Consider the following 18,313-nt stretch of genomic DNA (forward strand, 5'->3'; position numbering starts at 1 on the left):
GATTTGATCGTGGTATGTTTAGCGTGCAAAGGGAAGGTTAAGAGGAGACACCAGAGTCTTCCTCCTCCGATGAACGGGGCTCCTCCGATGGGGCCATGGCCCTACCTATCTTTTTTTTTATACCTGCAACTACCTGGAATGATCAATGAATGCCAGACCTTCTGTTGCCCAGGCACAAAAACAAAACAAAAAAAAATCCGGCTTTGGCCTTTTTTTATTTTGATGTTGTCATCAGCAGCAGCAGATAAAAATACAAAGCGACGTTTCTGTACAAAGGGCTCCTGCAGCCGAGCAGCCAGACAGCTCCACTCATTGGAGAGAGAGAGAGAGGGAGAGGGAGAGAGGGCAGGACGGAGGGAGGAAGAGAGAGGGAAGAGGGAGGGACGGGAGGGAGGGAGAGGGAGAGAGGAAGAGAGAAGGGATGGATGGAGAGGGAGCAGGAGAGGGAGGAAGAGAGAGAGGGGAGAGGGGAGGGAGCGGGAGAGGGAGAGAAGAAAAGAGGGAAGAGAAAAGAGAAAAAAGAAAAGGAAGAGAGAGATGGAGAGAGAAAGGGGGATGGAGGGAGAGGGAGAGGGAGGAAGAGAAGAAGAGAGAAGGGGATGGATGGAGAGGGAGAGGAAGGGAGAGAGGGAGCGGGAGAGGGAGGAAGAGAGAGGGGGAAAGGGGAGGGAGCGGGAGAAGGAGAAGAAAAAAGGGAAGGAAGGGGGAGAGATGGAGAGAGAAAGGGGGATGGATGGAGAGGGAGGAAGGGAGGGAGGAAGAGGGGAGAGAGAAAGAGGGAGAGGTGAGGGAGGGAAGGGAGATGGAGAGAGAAAGGGGGATGGATGGAGAGGGAGGAAGGGAGGGAGAGAGGGAGAGGTGAGGGAGGAAGGGGAGAGGGAGAGAAGAAAGGAGAAGGGGGATGGATGGAAAGAGGAAGGGAGAGAGGGGGAGGGAGGAAGGAAGAGAGAGGGGAGAGAGAAGACCAGGCAAGGGAGGGAGGGGGAAAGAGGGAGAGAAGAGGGAGGAAGGGAAGAGAGGGAGGGAGAGAGAGAGGAAGAAAGAAGGAATGGATGGAGAGGGAGCGGGAGAGGGAGAAAGAGAGAGTGGGAGAGATGGAGAGAGAAAGGGGGATGGATGGAGCAGGAGAGAGAGAGGGGGGGAGGAAGGGAGGAAGAGGGAGGGGAGAGAGAGAGAGGTGAGGGGGAGAGAGAGGGAGAAAGGGAGAAGGGGGAGGGAGAGGGGGAGGGAGGAAGAGAGAGAGGGGAGAGAGGGAGAGGGAGAGAGGGCAGGACGGAGGGAGGAAGAGAGAGGGAAGAGGGAGGGACGGGAGGGAGGGAGAGGGAGAGAGGAAGAGAGAAGGGATGGATGGAGAGGGAGCAGGAGAGGGAGGAAGAGAGAGAGGGGAGAGGGGAGGGAGCGGGAGAGGGAGAGAAGAAAAGAGGGAAGAGAAAAGAGAAAAAAGAAAAGGAAGAGAGAGATGGAGAGAGAAAGGGGGATGGAGGGAGAGGGAGAGGGAGGAAGAGAAGAAGAGAGAAGGGGATGGATGGAGAGGGAGAGGAAGGGAGAGAGGGAGCGGGAGAGGGAGGAAGAGAGAGGGGGAAAGGGGAGGGAGCGGGAGAAGGAGAAGAAAAAAGGGAAGGAAGGGGGAGAGATGGAGAGAGAAAGGGGGATGGATGGAGAGGGAGGAAGGGAGGGAGGAAGAGGGGAGAGAGAAAGAGGGAGAGGTGAGGGAGGGAAGGGAGATGGAGAGAGAAAGGGGGATGGATGGAGAGGGAGGAAGGGAGGGAGAGAGGGAGAGGTGAGGGAGGAAGGGGAGAGGGAGAGAAGAAAGGAGAAGGGGGATGGATGGAAAGAGGAAGGGAGAGAGGGGGAGGGAGGAAGGAAGAGAGAGGGGAGAGAGAAGACCAGGCAAGGGAGGGAGGGGGAAAGAGGGAGAGAAGAGGGAGGAAGGGAAGAGAGGGAGGGAGAGAGAGAGGAAGAAAGAAGGAATGGATGGAGAGGGAGCGGGAGAGGGAGAAAGAGAGAGTGGGAGAGATGGAGAGAGAAAGGGGGATGGATGGAGCAGGAGAGAGGGGGGGAGGAAGGGAGGAAGAGGGAGGGGAGAGAGAGAGGTGAGGGGGAGAGGGAGGGAGGAAGGGAGAAGGGGGACGGAGAGGGAGAGGAGAGGGAGGGAGGGAAAAGAGAGGGAGGGACGAAGGGAAAGAGAGGGAGAGGGAAGGGGTGATGGATGGAGAGGGAGTGGGAGAGGGAGAGAGAAAAGGGGAGAGAGAATGTGTGAATTGTATGTTTGCGTGCCCACAGGCGTGCAGCTGCCTGGCTGAGCATGAATTTGGGCCTGCCTTCTCCAACGCCTGCACCTAAGCCCTCAGGGGTGTCAAACCGGCGGCCCGCGGGCCAGATGCGTCACGCGCAGGCCACGCCCACCCCAGCTCCGCGAAGGGGGAGAAACCTCACGAAACGTCAGGTGACGGCAACGTGGCGGGCCGAGTTCGACACCCGTGACCGTCCTAAGGGAACGGGTTGGACTACAATTCCCAGAGTTCCTGAGCGGTTGTAACTTCTAGAACGTCTGATGCCAACCCTCAGACTGAGGGGAAAATCCCCCACCTGGACCTCCCATCAACCCACATTTGAGCCCACCGTGTAGATTCCCTCTATTTCAGCTAAAGTCTGGATCCCTCTTAAACCCCGCTTAAGCTTAAAAATATATATATATAAGCTTCAAAAAACCCCTTAAGAGGGAATTTGGCACCTGGTCTCTTGCTCTGAGGTGTGGCCCCAGTTCCAATCTCGATCCATTCAGGCAATTCTCACCGCCAATATCTCAGGGGCTGCCCCAAAGAAAAGGGGGTTCAACCTATCCCCCAAAGAACTAGAAGGCAAGACAAGAAGCAGCCTAAAACTAAGGAGAATTTTCCTGGACAGGGAGAACAATTATTAACCAGTGGAACAGCTTGCCACCAGAAGTTGTGGATGCTCCAACACTGGAGGTTTTTAAGAAGAGACTGGGCAACTATGATAGGGTGTCCTGCCTGATCAGGGGGTTGGACTAGAAGACCTCCAAGGTCCCTTCCAACTTCTGCTACTCCGAATTGGGGTCCACCTTCTTGGGACTCATTCTGGAGGCTTCTTTCAGTGCTCAGAACTGATCAGACAAGCTGGCATCAGGCCACGATCGTGATAAGGGCACCTAGCCACCATCTGTACACAAAATCCTCCAGGGCTTTCCCAACAACAGAGAAAGTGTGCTTGTGTGGTTAAAACGGATCTTTTTTGAGCGATACAGGACAATTTGTGCTTCTCCGTTCAAAGTATTCTCTCCCAAGTTTTTCGGGGCACAGAAAGGAAGAAGTGGCCAGATGGGGAGAGGGAAGTGGGGGGGGGGGGTGCTGGACTGAACCCCAATTCTAATCTGGGGGTGCAGATTTGAGGGACACGGTGACCATCAGCTGCTCACGGAAATTTCAGTTCTACAATACGCGCGAATAAAAATCCAGTCCATCATCCTGACCTCCAGGGAGGTCATTCAAGAGTTTGCAGGGAGAAAAGCTAAAAAATTACATATATATATATATATGTATATGTATATATATATGTGTGTGTGTGTGTGTGTGTGTGTGTATGTGTGTGTGTGTATATATATATATATATACACATATATACATATATATATATGTGTGTGTGTGTGTGTGTGTGTGTGTGTGTGTGTGTGTGTGTGTGTATATATATATATATATATATATATATATATATATATATATATATATATATATATATATCAGTGGTGGGTTTCAAATTTTTTTACTACCAGTTCTATGGGCGTGGCTTGGTGGGCGTGGTGTGGCTTGGTGGGCGTGGCTTGGTGGGGATGGCAGGGGAAGGATACTATAAAATCACCATTCCCTCCTTACTCCAGGGGAAGGTTACTGCAAAATCCCCATTTCCTCCCGATCAGCTGGGACTTGGGAGGCCAAGAATAGATGTGGGCAGGGCGAGTCAGAATTTTTACTACCGGTTCTCCGAACTACTCAAAATTTCTGCTACCGGTTCTCCAGAACTGGTCAAAACCTGCTGAAACCCACCTCTGATAATATACACACACATATATATATATATATGTATATGATTGACAGCAAAATGGACTAATTTTGCTGTTGGATAATATGCTATTGTGCTGGTCCGTTTGAGTTATTTTTTCCAACAAAAAATTAAAATACAAAGCATAATAATATTGAGGCCAGCGAAAAGGTTACACGCTGCATCAGCTATAGGTAGTCCTCGACTTACGACCACAATTGGGACTGGAAATTCCATTGCTAAGCAAGGCAGTTGTTAAGTGAGTTGTGTCCGATGTCATGACCCCCCCCTTTTTTTAAAACCTTTAAGCAAATCGCTGCCATCGTTAATGACGTTAAGCAATGTCATTAAGTGAATCCATTAACTTAGGTTGTTGGAAGCCGGCTGGGAAGGTCACAAAAGGGGATCACTTGAACCCGGGACATTGCAACCGTCACAAATGCGTGCCAGTCACCAAGTGCCCGAATTTTGACCATGGCGGTACGGTGACGGTGGTACGACTAGTCGTAACTCACTTTTTTCAGTGCCGTTGTAATTTTGAACGGTCGCTAAATGAACGAGTCATAAGTTGAGGACTACTCGTAGCTTTGGATCTTAAAGCTGCATTAGCACAATAAGCTAGAATAGCAGAAAAAAAAACCTTGCCCCCCCCCCCCAAAAAAAATATCTCGGTCTGGAAGCAAATCGGAAAAGCTTTGGCACAATCCAAAATGAACAGCGGAAAAATGTTCCTTCCGAAGCGGTTCGTTTTGTGTCCTGAGCGAACTGTACAGATGGATAGAGATCGCGGGAGGGGTGTTAGACTTGTGTTACCTATTTATACTGTGGCCCCCAAAGATTTTGGGGTGCAGGGGGGGCCCCATTGGCAGGCGTGGGCATATCCCCGGAGTACCGACCACTCTAGGAATTTTAGGAGGTCTTCTCTCCACTCTCCCTCTACCCTTCCGGTGCTATTGATCCGGGAGGCATGTTGATCCGGGCTGGGTGCAGGCAGGGATGGGGCGGGGGGGGGGGATTTTCACCAGACGGAGCACTTGTGTGTGGGGTTCATGGGGGAGTCCTTGGGACAGTGGAAGACCCGTCCGAATTCCTCAAACTGGGAGACGCTGCCCAGCACCCTGCAAGGGGGAAGAGAAGAGAGGAGGGGGGAAAAAAAGGAGGAGTGCGGAGTTCAAGCGACATAGAATACAGAATAACAGGAGATGGAAGGGACCTTGGAGGTCATCTAGTCCAAGAATGTTAGTCCATAGGAACCCCCAATTCAGGAGGAAGGTGTAGCGTCCTTTTCGATTCACAATCAGATTCAGAGGCTGAAGTGTTTGTGCACCGAGAGACAGGCGATGGGGAATTCTAGTCCTGCCTTAGGCATTAAAAGTCAGCTGGGTGACTTTGGGCCAGTCACCAGGAGATTGGGAGTTCTAGTCCTCCCTTAAGCATGAAAGCCAACGTGGTGACTTTGGGCCAATCACCAGGAGATTGGGAGTTCTAGTCCTGCCATAGGCACTAAAAGCCAGTAAGGTGTGTTTGGGCCAATCATAGGAGATTGGGAGTTCTAGTCCCCGCTTAGGCATTAAAAACCAGCTGGGTGACATTGGGCCAATCACCAGGAGATTGGGAGTTCTAGTCCCCGCTTAGGCATTAAAAACCAGCTGGGGGACTTTGGGCCAATCACCAGGAGATTGGGAGTTCTAGTCCTGCCTTAGGCATGAAAGCCAGCTGGCTGACTTTGGGCCAGTCACTGTTTCTCAGCCCATTCTACCTCACAGGGTTGTTGTTATGGGGAAAAATAGGAGGAGGAAGGACTAGTAGGTATGTTCAGCAGCCTCAGTTATTTATAAAATTATAATTAAAATAAAGTAAAGATAAATGAAGTAAAGTAAAGTAAAGTAAAATAAAATAAAATAAAGTAAAATAAAATAAAATAAAATAAAATAAATAATAAAATAAAATAAAGTAAAATAAAATAAAATAAAATAATAAAATAAAATAAATAATGAAATAAAATAAGTAATATAATAAAATAAAATAATAAAATAAATAAAATAAAACAATAAAGGAACAAAATAAAACAATAAAATAAATAAAACAAAATAATAATAATAATAATAATAATAATAATAATAATAATAATAATAATAAAAACTACTTATCAAAAAAGTATTTTTGGACCCCTTTTGTGGCTTCCTCCCAAATCCTAAACCAGCGTTTCTCAGCTTTCAGACGCTTCCAGCTGTCTGGATTTCAACTCCCAGGATTCCCCAGCCATCTCTGACCCCAATTGGGGGTCCCCGGATGCCCCTGCTGGTACCTGTAATGTTCGGGGGCGTGTTTGTCGGTCAGCACCTGGAGATAGATGGACTGCGAGCGCCGTTTAATGCACCAGTTCTGCAGGGAAGAAGGGAGACATTTTGACCTGCCTTTCAGATCCGTCTCTCGTGTCTCACAGCCTCTTACAAAGAGCCTATTAAAAGGGAGACCCCCCACATCCCTAACTGCAAACCCCTCCCTGCTAGCACTGATGACGTTACCTAGTTCGGTAATGAAACGTCTATAAGGAAAGCTCAGAGAGTGCCAAAGACCCCATGGGGGGAAAAAAATTTAAATACCCATAATTTTCCGTAAGGCCCTGAAGACGTTTTTATTTCAGCAAGCCGGCCTGGCCTGAATAGGTTTTATGGGTTAGTTTTTTAATTGTATAGCTTGGGGTTTTAAATTGGGAGGCCGATTAATTTAATTTATTTTTAATTATTTTATTTATTTTATTTTTATTTTATTTTATTAAATTTCTATACCGCCCTTCTCCCGAAGGACTCAGGGCGGTGAACAGCCAGAAGATAAAACACAGAGGTACAAAATTTAAAATAGATTAAAACGGATTCAATAATTTAGGCTGAATTTTAAAATACCCCACAACCAATGAAAATTTGTATTTAAAATTTAAAATTGAAATTTAAAAGAGGAGAAGATTTAAGCCAGGCCAGTTATCTTAACTTTTATATAAGTTATAACTTTTATAACCAATTATCTTAACTTTTATATTGTATGTTATTTTAATTCTCGGCTGTTCACCGCCCTGAGTCCCTTCGGGGAGAAGGGCGGGATATAAATTCCATAAATAAATAAATAAATAAATAAAATAACAACCAGGCATCCGAATTTTCATCACGTGACCCAGGGGTGAAATTTAAAAAAATTCCCTTACCGGTTCTGTGGGTGTGGCTTGTTGGGGGGGAAGGTCAGGTGACTGGGTGGGCGTGGCCAACTCGACATCGCTCACATCGAGGGGCTCCTCACTGGCCTTTCCCCTCCCAGCCACTCTTTGCCGCGAATGGCAGGAAAATGGGGAGGGGGATATTCCCGCCTACCATCCTTCCCTCAGTCTGTGCTGAGATTGAGGAATGGATGACGGGCAGGACAATCCCCCTCCCCATTTTCCTGCCTTTCACGAAAATGGAGCTTCATTCCAGCTGCTCCCCACAACCCCCCCGTCCCCTCCCTCCTGGGGACTACCTTAAAATTTACATTAATGAATTTAATGTAAATTTTAATTTGTTCTCAACCTGGGGTTTTAAATTTGTCTTGGGCTAAATTGATTTAATTCGATTTTACTTCTGCTCTTAATTTTTGTATTTTACGTGTTTTATCCTGTGGCTGTTCACCGCCCTGAGTCCTTCGGGAGTAGGGCGGTATACAAATTAAATAAAATGAAATGAATGAAAAATGAATGAAAAATGAATGAAAAATAAAATGAAATGAATGAAAAATGAATTCTGTGGCAGAGGGAATGCTAACTTTTCTCCCCCCCCCCATTCAGAAGGGAGCTGCTGCTTCCTTTACGGTTCCCTCCCGGCCCCCTCCCTCCTGGGGGCTACCTTAAAATTTACATTAATGAATTTAATGTAAATTTTAATTTGTTCTCAACCTGGGGTTTTAAATTTGTCTTGGGCTAAATTGATTTAATTCGATTTTACTTCTGCTCTTAATTTTTGTATTTTACGTGTTTTATTCTGTGGCTGTTCACCCCCCTGAGTCCTTCGGGAGTAGGGCGGTATACAAATTAAATAAAATGAAATGAATGAAAAATGAATGAAAAATGAATGAAAAATAAAATGAAATGAATGAAAAATGAATTCTGTGGCAGAGAGAATGCTAACTTTTCTCCCCCCCCCATTCAGAAGGGAGCTGCTGCTTCCTTTACGGTTCCCTCCCGGCCCCCTCCCTCCCGGGGACTACCTTAAAGGGACAGCCTGCGGCAGCTCCGTCCTGAATGGAGGGAGAAAAGTTAGCATTCTCCCTGCTGCATTTAACATTGAATTCTGTGGAATATCGAGCGGCCAGAAGAAGTGAGCGGTGACAAGCCGGGCATGGGGTGGAGTGATTACTACCAATTCGGCGAACCGATGCCAATAATCCCTAGCGGTTCGCCCGAACCGGTCCGAACCGGTAGGATTTCACCCCTGCACGTGACCATGGGGGAAGCTGCAATAACCGTCAGCGTGACAAACAGTCCTACGTCACTGTTTTTAGTGCCGCTGTAACTTCCAACGGTCGCTAAATGACCCGTTGTAAGTCGAGGACTCCCTGTGATACGTCCACCCGGGGTCTCGTTCCGCTGAATTCCCGCCGGCTCCTCACAGAGGGACGTTACCTGAGCGAAGGCGATGAAGAAGAGCTGCTCGTGGGTGTATTTCAGCCACAGCAGGGGGTTTTCGGGGCCGTGTTCTCGCACCCATTTCTGGTACGCCTGCAAGGGGGGCGGGGGGGGGGGAAAAAAATCACATCCGGCAAGTTGGACACAGTTTGCGTCAGGGTGGAAGGAAGGCCCGTGGGTGGTTGTGGGTGCAGGGCAGGACTTGGATCGCAATGCTGTGCCCATCACTTTGGGGATTTTGACACACACACACACCGCTCGGCAAACCTCATACTCACTAGCACTGATGAGGTTACCTAGTTGGGGAATGAAAGGTCTGCAGGAAAACCACCAAGCTCAGAGAGCACCAAGAACCCCACAGTCCTTCCTCTCCTCCTCCTCCTCCTCCTCCTCCTCTCCCTTCCCGTCCTCCTCTCCCTCCTCCTCTTCCTCCTCCTCCTCTTCCTCCTCCTCCTCTTCCTTCCCCTCCTCCTCCTCCTCCTCCTCCTCCTCCTCCTCTCCCTTCCCCTCCTCCTCCCCCTCCTCCTCTTCCTCCTCCCCCTCCTCCTCCCCCCTCCTCCTCCTCCTCTTCCTTCCCCTCCTCCCCCTCCTCCACCTCCTCCTCCTCCTCCTCCTCCTCCTTCCTGCAAACCCTCCTCTCTTCTAGCACTGATGATGTTACCTAGATGGGTAATGAAAGGTTTGCAAGAAAACAATCAAGCTCAGAGAGCACCAAGGACCCCACAGTCCTAACCTCTCCTCCTGCTCCTCTTCCTCTTCCTACCTCTTTCTCCTCCTCCTCGCAAACCCCACTCCCTTCCAACACTGATGATGTTACCTGGTTAGGTAATAAAACGCCAGAAAACCACCAAGCTCAGAGAAGGACAGCCTCATTTCAACCCAGAGCTACAAATATTCTCCTTTATCGTTAGTTTTTTTTTTTTCCTCCATAGGAGATTTGGAGAATTACGCTTTTCATTTTTTAAAAATTCTGTTTTTATTTTCATTGTTGGCTGCCCAGTCCTATATAAGAGATGGGTGATCATAGCCGTGTAGTAAATAAATAAAAACGAGTAAACTCACGTAGTAGGCGAGTTTAAGTCCTCCCATGTCTGCAATGTTTTCTCCCAGGGTGTGTTTCCCATTCACCTGCAGAAAAAGGAGGAGAAGAAAGAGAGGAAAAAAAATAATAATAATCAGATTTCACATCCTGGGAAATGCTTTAAGTTGGTTATTTTCTGGATTCCCCTACTATGGCTTGTTAATGCAGGTAGTTCTAGCAGTGGTGAAATGTAAAATTTGTTACTACCGGTTCTGTGGGCGTGGCTTGATGGCGGGGGGGGGGAAATGTGACTGGGTGGGGCGTGGCCAACTTTTTTTTTTTTTTTTACTTTTAAAAGCATTTTTTCTACAACCTTAAAAAGGTTGCAGGAAAAATTGCTTTTAAAAGCCTCTGACGATCAGGCAACTCAGCTGGGATCGTCAGAGGCTTTTAAAGGCATTTTTTTTTCCTACAACATCTTCGGCCGAAGAGGTTGTAGAAAAAATGCTTTTAAAAGCCTCTGATGATCCCAGCTGAGCCGCGCGATCATCAGAGGCTTTTTTAAAAAAACTTTTAAAAGCATTTTTTCGTCGGAAGAGGTTGTAGAAAAAATGCTTTTAAAAGTAAAAAAAAAAGCGCCTCAAATGATCCTGCGGCTCAGCTGGGCATGTGGGGGGGGGGTGCAGGGATTTTTGCTACCGGTTCTCCGAACCACCCGCCACCATCGCTACTGGATCGGGCGATCCGGTCCGAACCGGGAGCATTTCACCCCTGAGTTCTAGACTTACAACAGTTCATTTAGTAACCATTGAAAGTTACAACAGCACTGAAAAAATGACTTATGGGCAATGTTCACACTTATGACCGTTGCAGCATCCTCATGGTCACGTGCTCAAAAATTGGATGCTATTTATGACGGTCACAGTGTCCCGGGGTCACGTGATCCCCTTTTGTGGCAGAGTCCATGGGGAAGCCAGATTCGCTTCACAACCGTGTTCCTGACTTAACAACGTCAGGGATTATTCACTTAGCAACGATGTCCAAAAAGGTCGTAAAATGGGGCAAAACCCACTTAACAACTGCCTCGCTGAACAACATAAATTTTGGGCTCCGTTGTGGTCGTAAGTCGAGGACGACCTGTATTTTGAGATTGCAAATTCAGGGAGGGGGAAAGACACCCCCCCCCTCCCACCTCCTCCCAGGGGGCAGAACAAACCGTTGTGCATCCAGGCTCACCCTCTGGTTGTAGACGGTGAAATTGTCGTAGAGATTCACAATGCACTCGGCCTTCTGACGGAACTTGCTGTAGGAGGCGTCAGTCCACCAGTGCATCAGGTTACCGTACCGGTCGTATTGTCCGCCTGCAAAGCAAGCGCTTGGGGAAATGACAGCGTCCTTGGCTGTGGCACACACACAAAACCTTCTGTCTTTGGCAAAGAGGCTACCAGACTTCTGATTTTTGGTTTACGCAGAACATTTCTTGTCCTGCCCTCAGGGGCTTTGGAGAATAGCTTGACTCCCTCTTCTTTGTGGCAGCCTCTGAGATATTAGAACACTGCTATCATGTCCCCCACTAGTCCAGTGGTGGGTTGCCCCCGGTTCGCACCGGTTCTATAGAACCGGTAGTAAAACCGGCGGGAGGCTCCGCCCACTGACTGATGTCATGAAAACGCTTCTGCGCGGCCCCGTTGTGAACCGGTAGTAAAGGTAAGTAGAAGTGCCACCCCTGCCCCTAGTCCAGTAGTGGGCTGCCCCTGGTTTGGACCGGTTCGCAAGAACCGGTAGTAAAACCAATGGGAGGCCCCGCCCACCACCCCGGAAGTCGTCATCAGCAATCTGCGCATGGGCAGAAGCAAGGCACATGTGCAAGCGAAGCAAGCACGCTTACGGGATCCCGTTCCAAACCAGTAGTAAAGGTAAGTAGTACCCACCTGTTAGGAAATGATTATTACCTAACTTGTTGGGTTGGCAATATATAAACCCTCAATATTGCTTTAAGACTGCTGTATTGCATCATACTGTGTCCTGATTGGTTAGCTCTGTAGCCAATCTCCTTAAGAGATTGGCTACAGAGCCTTGGTAGTACAGTGGTCTAAAGCACCCTGTTATTAAGACCAGCTGCTTGCAATTACTGCAGGTTCGAATCTCGCCAGGCCCAAGGTCGACTCAGCCTTCCATCCTTTCTAAGGTAGGTAAATTGAGGACCCAGTTTGTGGGGGCAATAAGCTGACTTTGTATAAAATATACAAAAGGATGAAGGCTATTGCTTAACGCATTGTAAGCCGCCCTGAGTCTCCGGAGAAGGGCGGCATATAAATCAAATTAAAAAAAAAAAAAGAGGGAGCTAGAAACATGGTTTGTTTCTCTTTGCTATTCTCGCTCTCTGATATCTCCGTATGCTACTGTTTGCAAATCCAGAAGAACTGTTTATTGTGAATGACTACGACGACTGGTAAGAAGACTTTGTTATTGGATTATCCCTGGACTGTCATTTTGACTATCTCCTGCTTTATATGTGGACTGTTTATTGGACTGTGCCTTACTATTTCCTGAAAGTAAACACAACTCGGTGTATCTGTGTGTTGGCTGTGTTTATTCGTAACTACTCTCAATCGCTTTCATGTGCACACCCTTGCTACTCAAGGGTTGCTCTGCGAATTCTTTAACACCACCCCTGCCCTAGTCCTTCTCCTCATTAAACTAGACATACCCAGTTCCTGCAACCGTTCTTTATTTTGCTCTCCCAACACCCAGCCTCCCAACTCTTCTTCCTCGGATCCGAGGGTTAGGGTTAAGGAGCTGAGAAATAAAGAGGAAGGCTCACCCCAGTCGTCGTAGCCGTGGGTCAGCTCGTGCCCGATAATTGTACCGATCCCCCCATAATTCAAAGACCTGTAAGGGGTGAGACAAACGCGGTGAGTTGGTGACGGGGGAAGGGGGCATTCAATTGAACTGAACTCTTGCAAATATGGAATTTTGTGGAGTCCAGAAACAGGGAAAGGATGGCCCCCAATTGCAGCAGGACAGAGGCACTTACGTCCCCGTTGCAATTTGCAACGGGGAGCAAAGCTATTTTTTTTCATCACCATTGTAACCCTGATGGTTTAGAAACGAGGCAGTTACTAAACCGGGACTCCCTGTAGTTTCAGAGATAGAGGTCAAAAGCCTCCAGCATTGGAATGCTGATTTTGCTGTGTGGATGCGCAGGAAAACTTCAGAGTGGTGCGTTTGGCCTAGAGGTGGAGCTCTCGCCTCACAATCAGGAGGCTGTGAGTTCAATCCTAGGTAGAGGCAGATATTTCTCTCCCTGGGCACAAAATATCGGCTGAATGTAACTCTGCATTGGTGATAGGAAGGGCATCTGGCCAGTAAACATTCAGCTCCATTGCCCAGACGCCACTCCACAACGGATTATGGGGTCGTTAAAAGATGAGGATGTACAGTTAAAACTTCAGAAAGATCATAGAAGCATAGAGTCACAGGGTGGGAAGGGACCTTGGAGGTCTTCTAGTCCAACCCTTTGCTCAAGGCAGGAGACCTTACAGCATTAAAGCTTGTTTGGGAGATAGGACATGATCCTAGGCAGTCATGGCTAACCTTTTTGCCATTGCATGCCAGGAAGGGCCGGCGGGGGAGGTTCTCGAGCGTGCACGTGCCCACACCCATAATTCTATACGCCCCGCCCTGCGCATGCATGCATGACCTCCCCTCCCCGCCCCCGCTCCTGGCACACAATGGCCCGGTAGGCCCGTTTTTCTTTCTCACCTGGCTCCAGATCCTCTCTACGCATCTGGGGAGGGCAAAAACAGCCTTCCCCACCCCCTCGGAGGCCCGAAACGTCCCGTTTCCCAACTTCCGGTTGACAGGAAGTGACATTTTTTGTTGTCCCCAGCCTCAGAGACTCCTAGAGAGGCTGAGCTGGTGTGCCAGGTGATATGGCTCTATGTGCCACCTGTGGCACGCGTGCCATAGGTTCGCCATCATGGTCCTAGATCAATGTTTTTCAACTTTGGCAACTGGAAGATGGGTGGACTTCAACTCCCAGAATTCCCCAGCCAGCACGGCTTTTCTGTGGAAGTTCAAGTCCATCCATCCAGGTAGTCTCTCCACCTTGACGTCAACCTGAAGTCCATCCATCCAGATGTTTCTCAACCTTGATGTCAACCTGAAGTCCATCCATCCAGGTGTCTCTCCATCTTGACATCAACCTGAAGTCCATCCATCCAGATGTTTCTCAACCTTGGTCGCTTTAAGATGGGTGGATTTCAACTCCCAGAATTCCCCAGCCAGCACGGCTTTTCTGTGGAAGTTCAAGTCCATCCATTCAGGTGTTTCTCCACCTTGACGTCAACCTGAAGTCCATCCATCCAGGTGTCTCTCCACCTTGACGTCAACCTGAAGTCCATCCATCCAGGTGTCTCTCCACCTTGACGTCAACCTGAAGTCCATCCATCCAGGTGTTTCTCCACCTTGACGTCAACCTGAAGTCCATCCATCCAGGTGTCTCTCCACCTTGACGTCAACCTGAAGTCCATCCATCCAGGTGTCTCTCCACCTTGACGTCAACCTGAAGTCCATCCATCCAGGTGTTTCTCCACCTTGACGTCAACCTGAAGTCCATCCATCCAGGTGTCTCTCCACCTTGACGTCAACCTGAAGTCCATCCATCCAGGTGTTTCTCCACCTTGACGTCAACCTGAAGTCCATCCATCCAGGTGTTTCTCCACCTTGACGTCAACCTGAAGTCCATCCATCCAGATGTTCCTCCACCTTGACGTCAACCTGAAGTCCATCCATCCTGTAGAACTGGCTGGGGAATTCTGGGAGTTGAAGTCCACCCATCTTAAAGCGGCCAAGGTTGAAAAATATTCTTAGCTACTTCACAAAAACATTTTGTTTGGAAATTCTTGGCAAGGAATCAGGCCCAAACCCTATAGCCAAAACAATTTCAACCAACTCAGTCAAACTAGCTGCTAACTGCTCCTTCCTCTGGTTCTCTGTTCTCCTTTTGCTTCCTGGGTGAGGAAAAATAGCACTTACTGTGGGAATTCAGGATCATAGAGTGTTGGTTGAAGAATTCCAGCTGGGAACACTGAAGAAATAAAACATAGTTTAGTGGAGAGACACTTAAAGCATCTTCTCTAAAGTTTTCCAAAATGAGACACTCTATACAGGGAGCTCTCAACTCACGACCACAGTTGTGTCCAAAATTTCCACGGCTAAGCAAGACAGCTGTTAAGCGAGTTTTGCCCCTATTTTACGGCCTTTCTTGCCACTGTTGTTAAGTGAATCGCTGCGGTTGTCAAGTCAGGAACGGGGTTGTTAAGTGAAGCTGATTTCCCCCATTCAATTTGCTCGCCAGAAGGTTGCAAACGGGGATCACTGCAACCGTCATTAAGTACATGCCAGTGGCCAAGCATTCTAATTTTGATCAACAGCAAAAAAATGGTAGTACAGTGGTTTAAAGCACCCTGTTATTAACACAGCTGCCTGCAATTACTGCAGGTTCGAATCTCTCCAGGCTCAAGGTTGACTCAGCCTTCCATCCTTTCAAAGGTAGATTAAATGAGGACCCAGTTTGTGGGGGCAATAAGCTGACTTTGTATAAATATACAAAAGGATGAAGGCTATTGCTTAACGCATTGTAAGCCGCCCTGAGTCTCCGGAGAAGGGCGGCATATAAATCAAATTTAAAAAAAAATGTCACTGTTTTCAGTGCCATTTTAACAGCTGCTAATTGGTTGACCTGCAACCATTCATTTAGTGATTGCTTGAAGTTACAGTGGCCCCGGGAAAAGGGACTTATGACCGTTTTTCACACTTAACGACCGTCGCGGCATCCCTCCCGGTCCCGCAATCAAAATTAGAGACGCTTGGCAACCGACTCGTATTTATGACCATTGCAGCGTCCCGGGGTTATGCGATCCCCTTTTGCGACCTTGGGACAAGCAAAGTGAATGGAGAAAATCAGCTTCGCTTAACAACCGTCTTCCTGACTTAACCAGCGAAGACAATGGGGAAGCCAGATGCACTCAATAACCCCGTGACTAACTTAGCAACGGCAGCGGTTCTCTGAACCACGGTGGCAAGGAAGGCCATAAAAAATGAGGCAAAAGTCACTTAACCTCTGTCTTGTTTTAGCAATGGAAAATTGGGGCTCAGTTGTGGTCGTAAGTTGAGGACTACCTGTATAACAGGGGTGCTTAGATCTGGCCCGCAGGGCTGCCCTAGAAACAGCAAAGGACCAGACCGTGGAGCAAAAATGGAGTTTGTGGCATTCCCAGGCTCCGTTTTCGCTGGCAGTGGACTAGGAAAACAAAATAAAAACAAAACAAAAGGAGAAATGTTTTCCCCTTTTGCATTTGAGCACGCGAGAAAGGGACAGGAAAGGAGAAAGGGAAAGAGGAAAGACAAAGAACAAGAAAGGAAGATGGGAAGAGAGCAAGGAAGGAAGAAGAGGGGAAGGAAGAAGAAAGGAGAATGAAGAGGGAAGGAAAAAGAAGGAAGGAAGGAAGGAAGGAAGGAAGGAAGGAAGGAAGGAAGGAAGGAAGGAAGGAAGGAGGGAAGGAAGGAAGGAAGGAAGGAAGGAGAAAGAAAGGAAAAAGAACAGAAGCTGAAGTCAGAAAAGGAAGGGAGGGGATAAAGGAAGGAAGGATGGAAGGAAGGAGATGGTAATGAGAGGGAGGGAGGGAAGAAAGGAAGGAAATTGTGAGGAAGGAAGGAAGGAAGGAAGGAAGGAAGAAAGGAAAGAAGGAAGGAAGGAAGGAAGGAAGGAAAGAAGGAAGGAAGGAAGGAAGGAAGGAAGGAAGGAAGGAAAAAGAACAGAAGCTGAAGTCAGAGAAGAGAGGGAGGGGATAAAGAAGGAAGGATGGAAGGAAGGAGATGGTAATGAGAGGGAGGGAGGGAAGAAAGGAAGGAAATTGTGAGGAAGGAAGGAAGGAAGGAAAGAAGGAAGGAAGGAAGAAAGGAAAGAAGGAAGGAAGGAAGGAAGGAAAAAGAACAGAAGCTGAAGTCAGAGAAGAGAGGGAGGGGATAAAGAAGGAAGGATGGAAGGAAGGAGATGGTAATGAGAGGGAGGGAGGGAAGAAAGGAAGGAAATTGGGAGGGAGGGAGGGAGGGAGGGAGGGGAGGAAGGAAGGAAGGAAGGAAGGAAGGAAGGAAGGAAAAAGAACAGAAGCTGAAATCAGAGAAGGGGGGAGGGAATAAAGGAAGGAAGGATGGAAGGAAGGAGATGGTAATGAGAGGGAGGGAGGGAAGAAAGGAAGGAAGGAAGCAAGCAAGCAGTGGTGAAATTCAGCTGGTTCTATCCGGTTCGGGCAAACTGGTAGTGTCGGCGGTGAGAGGCTTCGCCCACCCATCCGGATGCCATCATGTCCCGTTTTTGACCCTCTGCGCATGCGTGGAGGAGGCGCGCACACTCACATTTCCGAACCGGTAGCGAAGGTTAAGTAAATTTCACCCCTGGAAGGAAGGTAAGCTATAAGGAGACTGAGGGAGGGCCTGAAGGGAGTCCTGCCTTAGCACTTTTGGCCACCACAGGCCGCCCCCGACACGAGTGACGTCGAGCTGGCCACGCCCACAATGCCCACGCCCACCCAGCCCTCCGATGGTCAAACACAACCTTGATGTCTTCCTCCATGAAATCGAGTTTGACACCCCTGCTGTATAACACACACAGTTAACAAACACACCAAACTTCACCGTACCCATCTGATTCTTGTTAGGAAGGTAATAAGCGTTCAGTGCTTGAGGAGGTAACAGCCATCTGTAGATAGAAAGCAGGGTTATTAGCAACAAGAGCGGAAGTTTGGATCCGAAACTGGTACATTGGAGGTGACAGTCACAACTGGTGGGATTGACACTTGCCGAGGTCGTTGTAACGGTCAACCCAGCACTGGGGTCCTGCAGATAAGTCAGGATCAGGGGTGAAATGCTCCCAGTTCGGACCGGATCGCCCGATCCGGTAGCGATGGAGGCGGGTGGTTCGAAGAACCGGTAACAAAAATCCCTGCCCACCACCCACCACCCCCCATTGCCCAGCTGAGCCGTGCAATCATCAGAGGCTTTTTTTTATTATTTTTAAAAGCATTTTTTTCTATAACCCCTTTGGCTGAAAAAATGCTTTTAAAAGTAAAAGAAAATGCCTCTGATGATCGCGCGCCTCAGCTAGGATCGTCAGAGGCTTTTAAAAGCATTTTTCTACAACCTCCGAAGAGTTTTTTTTCTTTTAAAAGCCTCTGACGATCCCAGCTGAGTTGCCTGATCGGCAGAGGCTTTTTTTCTTTTAAAAGCCTCTGATGATCCCAGCTGAGTTGCCTGATCGTCAGAGCCTTTTAAAAGAAAAAAAAGCCTCTGCCGATCAGGCAACTCAGCTGGGATCGTCAGAGCCTTTTGAAAGCATTTTTTTTTTACAACCTCTTCCCCAAAGAGGTTGTAGAAAAAATGGTTTTAAAAGTAAAAAAAAAAAAAAAATTGGCCACGCCCACCCAGTCACATTATCCCCCCCCACCAAGCCACGCCTACCGAACCAGTAGTAACAAATTTTAGATTTCACCACTGGTCAGGATGACATCACCCAGAAA

General features: G+C 48.2%; 1 protein-coding gene across 2 annotated transcripts in view; it reads right to left on the bottom strand.

The window, feature by feature from the left end:
• Nucleotides 1-4,857: 4,857 nt before the first annotated feature.
• ECEL1 (endothelin converting enzyme like 1) overlaps nucleotides 4,858-18,313 on the bottom strand; it is a 72,321-nt gene continuing 58,865 nt past the window's right edge. The window contains exons 11-18 of one of the 2 annotated variants that reach the window (XM_087872027.1): nucleotides 17,438-17,496; nucleotides 14,772-14,823; nucleotides 12,556-12,623; nucleotides 10,968-11,092; nucleotides 9,773-9,838; nucleotides 8,708-8,803; nucleotides 6,368-6,444; nucleotides 4,858-5,177 (exon numbers count right to left, since the gene is read on the bottom strand). In XM_087872027.1, coding sequence (XP_087728153.1) covers nucleotides 5,078-5,177; nucleotides 6,368-6,444; nucleotides 8,708-8,803; nucleotides 9,773-9,838; nucleotides 10,968-11,092; nucleotides 12,556-12,623; nucleotides 14,772-14,823; nucleotides 17,438-17,496 — 643 coding nt within the window. In that variant the 3' untranslated portion in view covers nucleotides 4,858-5,077. The remainder of the gene's footprint in view (nucleotides 5,178-6,367; nucleotides 6,445-8,707; nucleotides 8,804-9,772; nucleotides 9,839-10,967; nucleotides 11,093-12,555; nucleotides 12,624-14,771; nucleotides 14,824-17,437; nucleotides 17,497-18,313) is intronic. The other variant, XM_087872026.1, reaches the window with a different exon arrangement.

This window comes from Pantherophis guttatus, chromosome 6, assembly GCF_059756535.1.
Source record: "Pantherophis guttatus breed Tessera chromosome 6, ASM5975653v1, whole genome shotgun sequence".
Lineage (NCBI taxonomy): Eukaryota > Metazoa > Chordata > Lepidosauria > Squamata > Colubridae > Pantherophis > Pantherophis guttatus.